The sequence below is a fragment of the Myxine glutinosa genome, chromosome 7, assembly GCF_964187855.1.
Source record: "Myxine glutinosa chromosome 7, kmMyxGlut1.1, whole genome shotgun sequence".
In the NCBI taxonomy this organism is placed as follows: domain Eukaryota; kingdom Metazoa; phylum Chordata; class Myxini; order Myxiniformes; family Myxinidae; genus Myxine; species Myxine glutinosa.
Genome location: NC_136267.1, coordinates 116940378 through 116954491, shown reverse-complemented (window position 1 = coordinate 116954491; position 14114 = coordinate 116940378). Strand labels below are relative to the sequence as shown.

The window sequence follows — 14114 nt, the reverse complement described above, 5'->3', positions numbered from 1 at the left end:
ACAACAACTTCTCCATCTCTTCATGGACAGAGGTCCGGAGCTTTGAAATAATCTTAACGCCCTTGGCTGGCGTTATAGCCTTTATCGACTCCTTCTGCTTCAAAATCGTACATATCGTAGAAGTACTACGATCGTACTGCCTCGCCAAGTCGACAACACGCACACCTCGCTCATGTTTTTCGACGATTACGTGTTTTATATCCAAGCTCGCTCGCTCGTAACTCAGATCTCGGCTCGCATCACATAGCAAAAAATCGACCGAGCGACGGCTCGTATCTCGGAAAACTCGTAAGTTGGTGCACTCATAAGTCAAGGTTTCACTGTATAGCACGATATCTCAAAAGGTTGTGGACGGATTGGAACAAAACTTGGTGGGCAGGTTGGGTGTGTGACAAGAATAAGCCGATTCGATTTTGGTGTGTGATAAGGATAAATGGTCTGGTTGCAGATCCGGTGGGGATACAAAATAAATTGTTTAGCCCTGTGGAGGTATGCGCTCTCCCGAGTCATTCTACGAGTAGTTCCTTTTGCTGTCCTGGTTATGAATCCTGTATTGGACTGTATGAAACATTTGTTTGTTTTGTTTTTTGTCTCCCACCCCTCCGACACAGTCGGAGACTGGGAACGTTAAAATGAGCACCGACCGATCATCCATCCATGTACTATTGTGTACGCGATATTTCAAAAACCGTTCAATATTTAGCTTTCATATTACACAGATCTATTCATCCTACCACCCAAAAGGTGGGGTACCTAGAGTATTGTTACGGGTGACAGGGATGAGGACCAGAGTCGCAAACGTCACTCCCGACTAAGTGTGTTATAGGGTGACTAATATCAGCGACCCTAAATCCTATCCCCAGCCCACCGGGCCGAGGCCCGCAAGCTGACCGAGCGGTTTTTGGAAGCTTGAACTTTTGGTTTAATGCAAGGAGAAGAAGATCTAGAGTCTAGACTGCCACACTGGCAGCTCAGGGAGGCTTCAACCCAATCCAAAAAATGTCAATCAAACAAAACAAAATGAAATACAATCAATTTCCTTCAAATAATGCAAAACAATACAAAAAGCAAATCATATAAGTATGACGACGGACTTAATTAATTGATAATGACAGACTGAAACAATTAACACAGGCCACATACAACCAATACGAAAGGCTGACACAACATCACACACACGGACCCTCTATCCAACCCAGGGAAAGGGGAGGGAAGCAAATTAATAAAACAATATTCGCAGGGAATTCAAATATAACGGGATATGAGGGAGGGAATGGAATGGGGTTCAGGCCTGTTTGAAGAGCAGCTTCATCGACGCTCGTCAGAGCGTTGCTTGGTGGGAACAAACGTGAATGGACCAGTCATCACGCTCTGCGATTCCTTTCTCCTTTGATCCTTTTCCTTTCTTCAACCTCCTTCATGCAACACAGCAAATCCCTCAGCTCAGGAAGTTAATCGAGGTCGACTCCGTCATATAGCGCCCGCCAAGCCCGTTCACAGCATGAAGCATATAGCGTTTTCCACAGAGACCAAAGCGCCTTTTTCCACAGAACACGCTCTTTTCCTTTTTGTCCACCTGCTTCATGCACACTGAATCCTTCAGAAAGTACGTAGAGATCGAGTCCCTCACACCAACAGGCTCAATGAAGCCGTTCATGCCACGAGCAAGGAACCTATTTACCGCACCGCCAAGAGACGCTCTTCTTCTTCTTTCTACCCTTTTCCCACGCTGAATTTGGTGTGTGATAAGGATAAATAGAATCGTTTCCAAAGATGTTTTGTGCACCACCACCCCCAACAGTCAAAATGACGTGGCATAAAGGGAGCGATTATTTTAAGAATATTTGAATAAACTTTAAGAAAAAGGAAAAATAAATATGAAAAGGTCCTATTTGGGATCCACAGCTGAACTGGCATTTCTTATGCAATACACCCTAAATGAGATGAATCGTCTATGCATGCTTTGTAAACGATTGACATTCCCACAAACGTAACACTAACAGTATCATCTCCTTGTTGTGTACAATGTCGAGGCTCGTGGAGGAGCTAGAATACAATGTCAAGATGGGAAAGAGATGTTGGGGAAAATGATAATTATATGGAAATCTCTCCCCCTCCCAACCATCACCCCAATCCCTTTGTCAGATATTTAGGGGTGGGGGATAAATACTAATTTGTGCTGTAGATAATTACAGGACTTTGAAATACAGTCAAACCTGCCTTAGTGACGACCTTTACAGAGCGACCACCTGTTCATCGCAACCACTTAAATTTCTCACGCAGAGGAAACGTGTTTTAAATAATCTGCACAAAACAATCACCTGTCTAACACAATCAGCAGCCACCTGATTGCTTCCCTTCATAATGTCAAATTTGCACACAATTGTCATTGATTGCATTGTAAATCGGTAATTTCAGTCACCTTTCCATGCATAAAACAGTTTTCACACAAAACACACGGACAGATCTCTGCGACCGATGCCAGACTCGGTGGTGTAATGGTTCCAGCGTCCTCTCCTTGTCTGGGAGTTTGAACCCCACCCGAGTCGTACCAAAGCTTTTTTTTTAATGGTACGTGCTGCTCCCTTGCTTGATGCTCAGCATTTAAACGGATATATCATAGCAACGAAGGCCTTTGCGGTGCTTTGCTGGAGATTGCATGGAGATGGAGGAAAAGGTTGAGGCCGAATTCTTCAAACTGCGCCGAACATGTAAACAGATGACACTGCTGGACTTCTTCAACAAAGTATCATGCTTCCTGACTGCCAAAATGACACCAAGTATGATACGAATTGATCAATTAAAAGAGTAAATAAAGGTCACCAAGGCAGGCTCACTTACTGCGTACATTTGGGTACTTGTGCTTGAATATCGTCGCTCATGTACTGCAGAGAAATGGCCAAATATCAAACGGTATATGACCAAGGTTGCATGAGGGACTGTCCTGAATCCCAAAACTGCCCCCTCTGACACTGTGGTATATATACTGCATCAAAGATCCATCAGTGGTTTAAATGCTCTGCTTTCTGTCCATTGTTGCGTAGGTGTAACCAGGTTTGGTGATTTACCAAACTGACAAACCTATGATGCATTTCATCGCTGATGACTTGCATGGACTGCTTTTTTTTTTTGTATACAAGATCGAGCCTCGTGTAGGAGCTAACATTGATCACAAAAAGACAAACTGACACTTAAAGCATATGATAAAGGGAGCGGAAGACAAGATGGGGAGAGAGGGGGAAGCACACAAGTACAACATGTGAGAGCAGGGATATCGGAAGATCTGTGGGAGGGAGAGGACTTGGGGGGAGGAGGCATGGGAAGGTGGGGGTGGGGGGGTGGGGGGGTGGGAGAGGTATAAAACACATGGATACTGCCAGAATTTCCAGGAAAGAAGTCGGTATTTAAAAAGAAAAGTGGATCTGGGGTGAATTAACGGGGGTAGAAGAGATCAAGGTTTTGGATGGCGGGAGATAAGAGATGGTGGTGAACAGCTGTTTTAAACACCTGGAGGGAGGAGTGCGATTGAAGAGGGTGAGGGAGTTTGTTCCAGAGGCGGGAGTAAAGAGGAATGAAGGAGTGAAGGTGAGCAGAGAGTCTTGATTTTAGCAATTTCACCAGAATTGGGTTGCTGGCAGATCTTGTGCGACCTGTAGGAATATGTGGGGGACAGAGCACAGATAGAGCTGGGGGAGCTAGGCTGGATAGGAGTCGGTAAAAGACAGAAAGACCACCTACCTGCCTGCGGTGAGTGAGTCAAAGGCCCTCGGAGTTAGCTTCATCGCGGGAGATTCCAATGATTCTGAAAGCTTTGGTTTCAACAGCGTGAAGACGAGCTCGATGTGAGGCAGGAGCACCAGCCCAGAGGGGAGAACAGTATTCCATTGAGCTGTGGATGAAAGCCTTGTATGTGGTGAGGAGCTCAGGTGTGCCAAGGAAAGACTTCGCACGACGGAGGATGCCCAATCGGTGGTGACTGGCTTTGGAGGCCAGCTTGGAAATGTGGTTTTCCCAGGAAAGATCATGGCAGATAGTGAGACCCAAAAGCTTGAGTGACAGAACTTCTTGGAGAGGATTGTTGAGAAAGTAGATGGGAGGGTTGTCCAGTCGGTCTTTTCGGAGAGACATCGTGAGAGTGTGAGATTTGTCAGGATTGAAAGACATGTTCCACTTGTTTGACCAGTCTGTGATTTTGTCCAGATCTGCAGAGAGTGAGGAGGCTGCAGACTGCTGATCTGAGGGATGAGGTATGGTCGATAACGGCAGAGAGTGGCGTCATCAGCAAAGAGATAGAGAGGATTTTCAAGAGAGTCAGAGAGATCATTGATGAAGACCAGAAAAAGCACAGGGCCCAGAACACTGCCTGGGGGAACTCCAGCCTGAACAGGAAGGGGAGATGAGAGAAACCCATTCAGGGCCACACGTTGACTATGCCTAGAGAGGAAGTCCGCCAGCCATGCGTGGAGATTTCCATGGATACCAAAGGAGGAGAGTTTGGTGAGCAGAGCGGGGTGCCAGACCGTATCGAAGGCACGTGATATGTCGAGGGAGACAGCTCTAATTTCCTGTTTGGCATTGAGGACCTCCATCCATTGTTGAGACAGCAGAAGCAGCATGTCCAGAGTAGAATGACCTGGTCTGAATCCAAATTGATGATCAGAGATCAAGCCATTGGAGAAGAGGAAGGATTTGAAATCTGAAGCAATGATGGATTCCATGACTTTGCTGATAATTGGGAGAAGGCTGATTGGTCTGTAGTTGCAAGGATCTGTTTTTGCACCTTTTTGTGTAAAGCGGTAATGTTGGCTGATTTCCAAGCTGATGGCAGATGACCTTGAGCAAAAGAGAGGGTGAAGAGAACAGAGAGAGGGCGAGATAGAGTGGCAGAGCAGGATTTTAGGACTGTGGGTTGATGCCGTCAGGTCCAGTTGCAGAATCAGAGTCGAGGGTTGATAGAAACTTCTCCACCTTGTCAGGAGAGAAGGACACAGAGTCCAGGAGCAGTTGGGTTCGACTGGGTATGGTGGGTACAGAGAGGGACGGGTTTGGGACACAAGATTTTGAGGCAAACACAGAGTTGAGGCATTCAGCTTTTTCATGTGCGGAGTCAGCTGTGTATCCATTTGAGGTAAGGGAGGGGATGGAGGGGGAACAAACACCAGAAACAGATTTGACCAGACACCACCAGGATTTGGAAGAGGGAGATAGGTTTGAGAGTTCAGTCTTGAGAGAAGAGAGATATTGTTTCCTGGCTCTCCTGAGGGTGGAGGCTCTTTGATCTTCTAAACCATTGTGTCAAGGCAGACATTATGAAAGATGCTGGATCAATGACAAGAGTGGAGGGAGTAATGGCAGACAGAAAAATATAAAGGAAATTGAAAGGGAAGGTTGTGATGTTGTGTGGTCCACGGTTGAGATGGGAGGATTGTATGAAGAGGGATACAAGTAAAGTGGGGTGGATGCAGACCGGAGAGAGTTGTCTGAGGACAGAAGGAAGTGCAAGAATATCATGGTCAAGGTAGGGCAGAAGCTTGGTGCCATTATAAAGAGAAGAGGAGGAGAAGATCCACCCCACCTTCACGGAGTTCATTCAATATGACAACAAATGCAGGGTTGATGCACTATTGTTTCAGCCAATGGCAACAAACCACCATATCAGTTTGGTGTAGATGGAGGTGAAGTATTTACTCCTTATCTCCTACGGACAAGCTACAGTGGAGCGGGGATTTTTGGTCAACAGACGGATTGAAGTGGAGAACCTACATGAGAGGTAGAGGTTGCACTATGCCTTATATGTGATCATGTGGAAAGTGTTGGTGGATACAAAATTTGGAACATTTCGAAGCAACCTTCAGCAAGGCAGAGATATCATGCTTAACGAGAGGAACGGAGAAGAAGGGTATCATTTATTGGGTATCATTTATTGGGTATCATTTATTGGGTATCATTTATTGGGTATCATTTATTGGGTATCATTTATTGGGTATCATTTATTGGGTATCGTTTATTGGGTATCGTTTATTGGGTATCATTTATTGGGTATCATTTATTGGGTATCATTTTTTGAATATCATTTATTGGGTATCATTTATTGGGTATCGTTTATTGGGTATCATTTATTGGGTATCATTTATTGGGTATCATTTATTGGGTCTCATTTAATGGGTATCATTTATTGGGTATCATGTGTTGGGTACCTGTTTGTTGGGTATCATTTATTGGGTATCATGTGTTGGGTACCTGTTTGTTGGGTATCATTTATTGGGTATCATTTATTGGGTACCTGTTTATTGGGTATCATTTATTGGGTATCATTTATTGGGTATCATGTGTTGGGTACCTGTTTATTGGGTATCATTTAATGGGTATCATTTATTGGGTATCGTTTATTGGGTATCATTTATTGGGTATCATTTATTGGGTATCATTTATTGGGTCTCATTTAATGGGTATCATTTATTGGGTATCATGTGTTGGGTACCTGTTTGTTGGGTATCATTTATTGGGTATCATTTATTGGGTATCATGTGTTGGGTACCTGTTTGTTGGGTATCATTTATTGGGTATCATTTATTGGGTACCTGTTTATTGGGTATCATTTATTGGGTATCATGTGTTGGGTACCTGTTTGTTGGGTATCATTTATTGGGTACCTGTTTATTGGGTATCATTTATTGGGTATCATTTATTGGGTATCATTTATTGGGTACCTGTTTATTAGGTATCATTTATTGGGTATCATTTGTTGGGTATCATGTGTTGGGTATCATTTATTGGGTATCATTTATTGGGTATCATTTATTGGGCATCATTTATTGGGTATCATTTATTGGGTACCTGTTTATTAGGTATCATTTATTGGGTATCATTTATTGGGTACCTCTTTATTGGGTACCTGTTTATTGGGTATCATTTATTGGGTATCATTTATTGGGTATCTTTTATTGGGTCTCATTTAATGGGTATCATTTATTGGGTATCATGTGTTGGGTACCTGTTTGTTGGGTATCATTTAATGGGTATCATTTATTGGGTATCGTGTTGGGTACCTGTTTGTTGGGTATCATTTATTGGGTATCATTTATTGGGTACCTGTTTATTGGGTATCATTTATTGGGTATCATTTATTGGGTATCATTTATTGGGTACCTGTTTATTAGGTATCATTTATTGGGTATCATTTATTGGGTACCTCTTTATTGGGTACCTGTTTATTGGGTATCATTTATTGGGTATCATTTATTGGGTACCTCTTTATTGGGTACCTGTTTATTGGGTATCATTTATTGGGTATCATTTATTGGGTATCTTTTATTGGGTATCATTTATTGGGTATCATTTATTGGGTATCATTTGTTGGGTATCATGTGTTGGGTATCATTTATTGGGTATCATTTATTGGGTATCATTTATTGGGTATCATTTATTGGGCATCATTTATTGGGTATCATTTATTGGGTACCTGTTTATTGGGTATTTTTTATTGGGTATCATTTATTGGGTATCATTTATTGGGTATCATTTATTGGCTACCTGTTTATTGGGTATCATTTATTGGGTATCGTTTATTGGGTATCATTTATTGGGTATCGTTTATTGGGTACCTGTTTGTTGGGTATCATTTATTGGGTATCGTTTATTGGGTACCTGTTTGTTGGGTATCATTTATTGGGTGTCATTTATTGGGTACCTGTTTGTTGGGTATCATTTATTGGGTATGCCTCTAAGCTTGTCTAGCCTGAGTTTGAATCTCCAGTCCAGCTATAAACTGCCATCCTGGTGTTTCACAGGCGGGTTGATTCATCAGTGTGTGCGCCGTCCCTCGGATGGACGTTAACCTGTCGTCCCATCTGCCAGCATTCGTTGGTTGATGTTAAAGATCCCACGGTGTACTTCGCAAAGAGTCGGTGAGCTATCGCCGGCACCAAGGCCAAATTACAAGTTCCTGCCCTAACCAGCAGAGGGCATCGCGCCAGCAACACAGCCGTGTCCTCAACAATGATGCCAACCCGCCGCCACAGGTTGCACATGAAATGATGAACATTCCATTGTCCTTGTGTAGGGAATGGTGGTCAAATCATCGTTTAGTTTGTTAATCCATCACTCACAACCTGTTCAATGAACATTAAGGTTTTATACTTGACATCACCAATGAATGTTTGCATATATAATGTCGGAACGAGCTTTGCTCCATCAAACCCGCTTCTTCGGCCCACAAGCTGGTCCTCTCGTGCTTGGTGCCCAAGTGTTTTTGGCGGGTGCCCACCTTGCTCACCAACCAACTGCATTGGCATTACTGTAAACGCCCGCGAGCCTCGTTACCCACTTGGGTGTCCCATAGTCATTCATGACACCCCGTACCTGCTTCGTAAGTGTTGTTTCTTCATCCGACGTTTGATTCTTGTCTTTTCTTCGTTCTGTCTTGTACTCCACAGGTTCAAACGGCCCACAGTTGTTTACCATTGAACTGTGGGGCAGTCCAGATAAGCTACCCAGAGCCCACACATGGTGAGTCACAGAGACAATTATCATTCTGACACTTGGCATCTTTCGCTAGTACACCTCTCGTGAAGCTTGGGCTGATCATGTAAGATGGTCGTTTGCGGCCATTTTATTCTCATCCTGCATCGATAATGTATACGTTTGTTTATTTCATCTTTTTTATCGTGATGGTTGTGTGTTTTCAGTGTTTGGTGTAATCAACTTTTTAGTCGGAGTGTCTTTCAATTATTGTCTGATCGTAATATGATTTTGCATACAGAACCACTTTATATAACAACCAGACACCACAACATGAACTTTGTCAGTATAACTTTCTTCCAAGGCCCGTTTTTCTGCCTCGGCCAGCCCATATTTGCATGATGTTTCATTGATAGGTCTCGCTGATTGCCTTTAATTCGTTTGTATTTATTTAAATGGTTCCTCATCTTGTCCTCAACGTCTCCAAAACCTACCTTACAACTGAAGTCGAACTATCAGGCCCATAGTTTCCCAATTCTTCTCTGGATCCTTTATTAAATGACGGTGTTACATTTGCTTCTCTCCATTCCTCCGGTACCTGTCCTAACTCCAACGATCTGCTAAAGATATCCGTTAACATCTCGCTTATCTAATCTGCCACTCTTCATTTTCCTAGCTCTTTCACATCGACTCTTGCGTCACCTCTAAAAGCCCTTCCTCACCCTCAGCCATTGGTAATTCTCCTAACTCTTCTTGTGTAAATGTTGAAACAAAATAACTCTTCATTAATCCTACCATCTCACTTTTCATCACTAACCAATCTCCGCGTGCCATTCCTCAATAGGCCCACATATCTCTTAACCTTTCCCTTACCCTTTAGGTACCTAAAAATCCTGAACCATTGTTTAATATTTGGGCCATACACAATCCTTCTAATATTCTCTTTTACCTTGTCGTTTTTAAAAAATGTCTCTGCAGCCGAAGGCACCATAGGCATTCTGTTTTCAGGTTGTCCGTCCGACTGTGCATGTGTAGGAGATTTTCGTTAACATGTGAAGGGATTTTGACCAAATTTGGTAGAATTATGTTCTATGATGCAAAGATGAACTGATTCGATTTTGGGATCAAAGGTCATGTGACCTTTAGTGGAGGCATATCCATTGATGCATTCATGTTAAATTCAATTTTCTAGTTGTTACTGGCCTCTGTTTACTCCTTCACTGATACGAGTCTGACTCCAGTCCTGTTATTTTATCTTTTCAGTACAATGAGAGTGCATGCGTTCGTGCGTTTCTGGGCCGTAACGTTTTTTATTATTCGAGGTTTTGTCATCAAATTTTCAACAAATCTTTATTACAGGAATATGGAAAAGGGAAATTAATAACTTTGTCAAAAGGTCAAAGGTCACCATCACATAAAATCTCATTTTTCGTTCGTTTGTTCAATTGACCTGAAATGTACAAATTTGCATATTGGGTTGGTTCACCAATCAAAAGCTAGAAGCCGATTTTTTTTTTTTTTTTTTAAAGATCAAAACGTCAAAGGTTAAAGTTGCAAAAAAAATCGTCAATTTTCATCCGATTTAAGCAGGGTTTGCATATTGGGTCTCTGAAGCCTATTACTTTTGAGGTCAAGATGTCAAAGTCCCCATAGCCTATTTTATTTCAATTTTATATTATATATTTTTTATTTCAATTCTATTTATCTATTTATATTTTAAATTATTTCAATTTTGTCACTTTCAGAATCATTCCGTTTAGCACTAATGTACTTTATTTATTTTTTCTTTCTTTCAAACTTCTGCAACTTAAACTACTAGTGTACGTTTGCAGCATTTTGTTGCGCAACAGAAGGCGCATCGTATTTACAGGCCTTTATGAGTGCATTTCAATAAAAAAAATTGCTTCCAGACATACACGCTTGCCTTTCCCTAACCCTCTCCGTAGCTTCAACCGCCTTGACCTCCCGCCTTACGAGTTGTTCGAGGACCTCCGTGATCGACTTAACGTCGCCATCGAGAACGCTCAGGGCTTCGAAGGCGTGGACTAATTCCCAAGTCATCACTCCCAACATGATCCTACTATCCAGGATAAAGGAGAAAGTACAAAGCCATGGCAGCTCGACCAACCCAAGATCTCCTATTCCGGCACCCAGGAATTTTCTGCCTCTCCATGAAAAAAAAAAAATCCCTTCGACCTAATTAAGTCCAAAAGTCTAAGGTTTTTGTTTTTCCAATTTTCAGCCACCGCTCGATCTTAACCGTTTTACGTGGACATTTATCAATTACATCGACCATGGGTCTTCAAAACATGGCAGCGTTATTTTGCACTATTCTATGCAGAAGCATCTAGAACCTTTGATTTGGTTTCACCACTTCCTCGACATTTGACAGTAAAAAACGTTTCATTTTCTTGATGCGATGAGCATCTCTCCCTCTATCCTTCCCTCTTGGAATGTTGAGGAAGAGTGGAAAGCTGAATAATAGGTGGAAGAAATAAGGGGCAGATCTTTCAATATGCTGCCCGATTATTGTGGCTTTTTTTTCCCCTCCCTTTAAAAAGGTATGTAAAGTTGTACAAAACAAATGAAAAACAAAACCCAAGGTGGTTTTTAGCCTTGGCCTGTAAACGCAGTGCCCTTATTGTCTGTACTTTTGTGCAATGTTTATGTGCTCACTGACCAGTGCTTCGCACACCACACTTACTAACAGACAAAGTTCGGTGCCACACTTCCTGATGAAGTTTCGCCAAATGTTATGGAGTCCTTTATACATCCCTTTTTTATACACACCTGCTGGGGGGTTAGCAGGTGAACTGTTTTAAGTGCCTCGGACCTACTGCAAAAACAGGAAGCTATTTCACTGTCTCCAAACGCAGTTCGGCAACACAAGCTCGAACCATGCCGTGCACTTGTGTGGCATTTCGTTCTAGGTTACTGACTATTCTGACCTCTACACTTATCCAAGCGCAAGTCGAGGAGAAACGGGCCGGAGGTTCGTAGCTCCTGCGTAGTGGGTGTGAGGTCATCTTGTTTACTGTTGCCGTCTAACTGGATCGGGCTAGCCATGGAATGTTTGAGCCAAAAGCGTTTGCTGTACAGTGCATGTGTCTCTGTTGCCAAAATGGAGGGATCTGCACCCAGGGCCTTTGCCCGCGTCGCCCCGAGTGCGAGTGCAAAGTGACGGCGCAAAGTGACGGCTTGAGCTGCTGCATGTCCAATTGGTCCCGTCAAATCTCACCTTGATATTCTTACCTCGTATTCATAATGCGAACCGAGGAGCAAGCGAGATTGATGTGACATGTTTTGTCATGTGCAATATGTAAACAAACAAACAACAAAACTTTACAAACAAAGGAGGTGGAAATGTATCTTGTCTGTCCATCCACAAAGAATCTTTGTAAAACCAATAAAAGTGCTGATTTGTTGCACTCCGTGTGGGGCACGTGCACTCCATTAATTTCACATTTTGCTTTCTTTCAGTCATGTTTTGTCTATTTTTAGGGGTTTTTTAACCTAAAAAAAACAAACGATGGTTTACAGTTCTACCAAGGGCATGGCTTGGTTCTGTTTGCATGTCAGACACGGTCACAGCGACTGCTGCTGCCATTATTCGTCCATATCCTGCATGATTCGCACCTCAGGCCGGAAGTACAATTCTGCCGGTCATGGATCGTCGCGCCCCTACCTGGTGATGCTTTGCTGTGAATGACTTGCTTTTACGGCTTTTGATGTACATTTGTTTGTCCGGAGCATTGCCCTTACTTATACCATTTTTAATGTACAAAATTCTTTAAGGTAATAAAAAGTTAGTCTTCGAATCTTCATTGGCTATTTTGATGTTGTTTAACTTTGCTTCCCTTTAGGGTTAAAGAGTGTATCAATATCGAACATTGCAATAAGTGAAAATTGTGCTAACGTTAACATTATCAGCATAAATGGTTTTGAATAACACGCTCTACACTCAATTTATCACACTACAGCCATGTACTCTCCCACTCATTCCGTCGTTTACACCCACTCGCTCTCCACACTTTAGGGTCATGGACTGACGTGACAGAGGAGCATGCGGATGCAAGATGATCGTTGAACAGGGCAAGAGTAAAGGGAGCTATAGAGGATGGGAGTTGAGGACAGAAAGGATCATGAGTCTGGATGGAGGATGACGTCATGGTGGTGCACTACCAATTTGAAGCCTTGAGGAAGAGGGTTCCACAAGTGGACGAAAAGAGTGGAGGTGAGCCTGGATGTTGTGGAGTTCAATGAAGATTGGGTGGCTTGTAAGAATGTGTGCCACCTGGAAGAACTGAAGACAAAGAGCAATACCTGAGGAGAGACAGTGTAAAAGCAGGGGCCACTAACCTGAGAGAGCAGAGTCTTTTGCTCCGTTGTCCTTTGTGCGAGACGCCCATAATGTTGAGAGAACCCATTACTTTACTTCAGCCTGAACCTCTGACCATCAGTTTGGATCGCTCGACTTTGGAAACGTTTCTGCTCCTCTATCAGCAATGGTTTGAGGCCTTCAGTCTCAAACAAGACGTTGAGACCTTCTCCCGAGTCATATCTAAGGCATTCGACATAGTCGGGCATCCTGCTTCGCTTGCCAAGCTCTCTTCCTGTGGAATAGAATGATACGACTTCATTTATGAATTTATGACTTCTTACACTCATGCAGTTCCCATCAATTGAACCATCTCCTGCGCTGCTCCCAGTGGAGGCTGGAGTTCCCCAAGGCAGTGTATTAGGCCCAATCATGTTCCTCATCTATCCAAAATTGCCTCGCCTATGCTCTGAAAAACCCTCTTCCTTTTTACAGACAAAACTACTGTTTTGTACAGTACTCCATTCGTCTGCTACGCAGACAGCAGCTGCATCTCTCTGCTTATTTGGAAATGATTACACACTGGTCTGATTAATGGAGCATGTCCCTCAATCCTGGAAAATCTCAATCTTACCTTATCACTCCAAACGGATCATGAAACGAACCCACCTATCTATTTCTTTTGGAAGAGGTTCAGTCTGGAACTTCTAGGCTTCACCATCAGTCATGACCTTTCCTGGGATGACCACGTAAGTAAGCTGGCCTCCAAAGCCAGCCACAGACTGGGCGTCCTCCGCCAATCCAATTATTATTATTTCCTTACATCAGAGCTACTTGGACTAGATTATAGAAAGCCTTTGTCCATAGCTCAATGGAGTACTGCTTTCCACTATGTGTTAGCACCCCAGTATCACATCTTTCCTGCATTCTGTAGCTCTCAGAAATATTGGAATCTCCCATGATCAGGCCAAAGTGCAGGATTTGTTACTCTCACATTGCAGGCATGTCGAGGGTCTCTCTGTTTTGTACTATCTAATTTCTGGTATTGTTCCCTCCGAGCTCCGACCCTCCCGATATACTCCAAGATGCACGAGTTATTCCAGTAACCCCTTCAATAAATTATCCAAAATGCGGGCTGACTGCACGCCTAAAGTCTTTTATTCTTCGCTTCTTCCATCTATAGAACCACGTTCCAGAGGCTGTTCTGTCTAACTCTTTCCAAGGCCTCAAAGCCAACAGTGCACCATCATCTCCCATCATCCCCAATTCTGACCCATGATCTTTATTACTCCCATTTCTTTCCCTAACTCAACCATTTGACTTGCTATTTTCAGTG

At 43.0% G+C, this 14114-nt stretch overlaps 1 protein-coding gene across 8 annotated transcripts in view; it reads left to right on the top strand.

The window, feature by feature from the left end:
* Positions 1–12282, top strand: part of LOC137431527 (E3 ubiquitin-protein ligase NEDD4-like) — a 274005-nt gene extending 261723 nt beyond the window's left edge. For all 8 annotated transcript variants that reach the window (XM_078782180.1, XM_068122932.2, XM_078782179.1 and 5 more), the window contains 2 exons: positions 8436–8508; positions 10407–12282. In XM_078782180.1, coding sequence (XP_078638306.1) covers positions 8436–8508; positions 10407–10509 — 176 coding nt within the window. In that variant the 3' untranslated portion in view covers positions 10510–12282. The remainder of the gene's footprint in view (positions 1–8435; positions 8509–10406) is intronic.
* The last annotated feature ends 1832 nt before the right edge of the window (positions 12283–14114 follow it).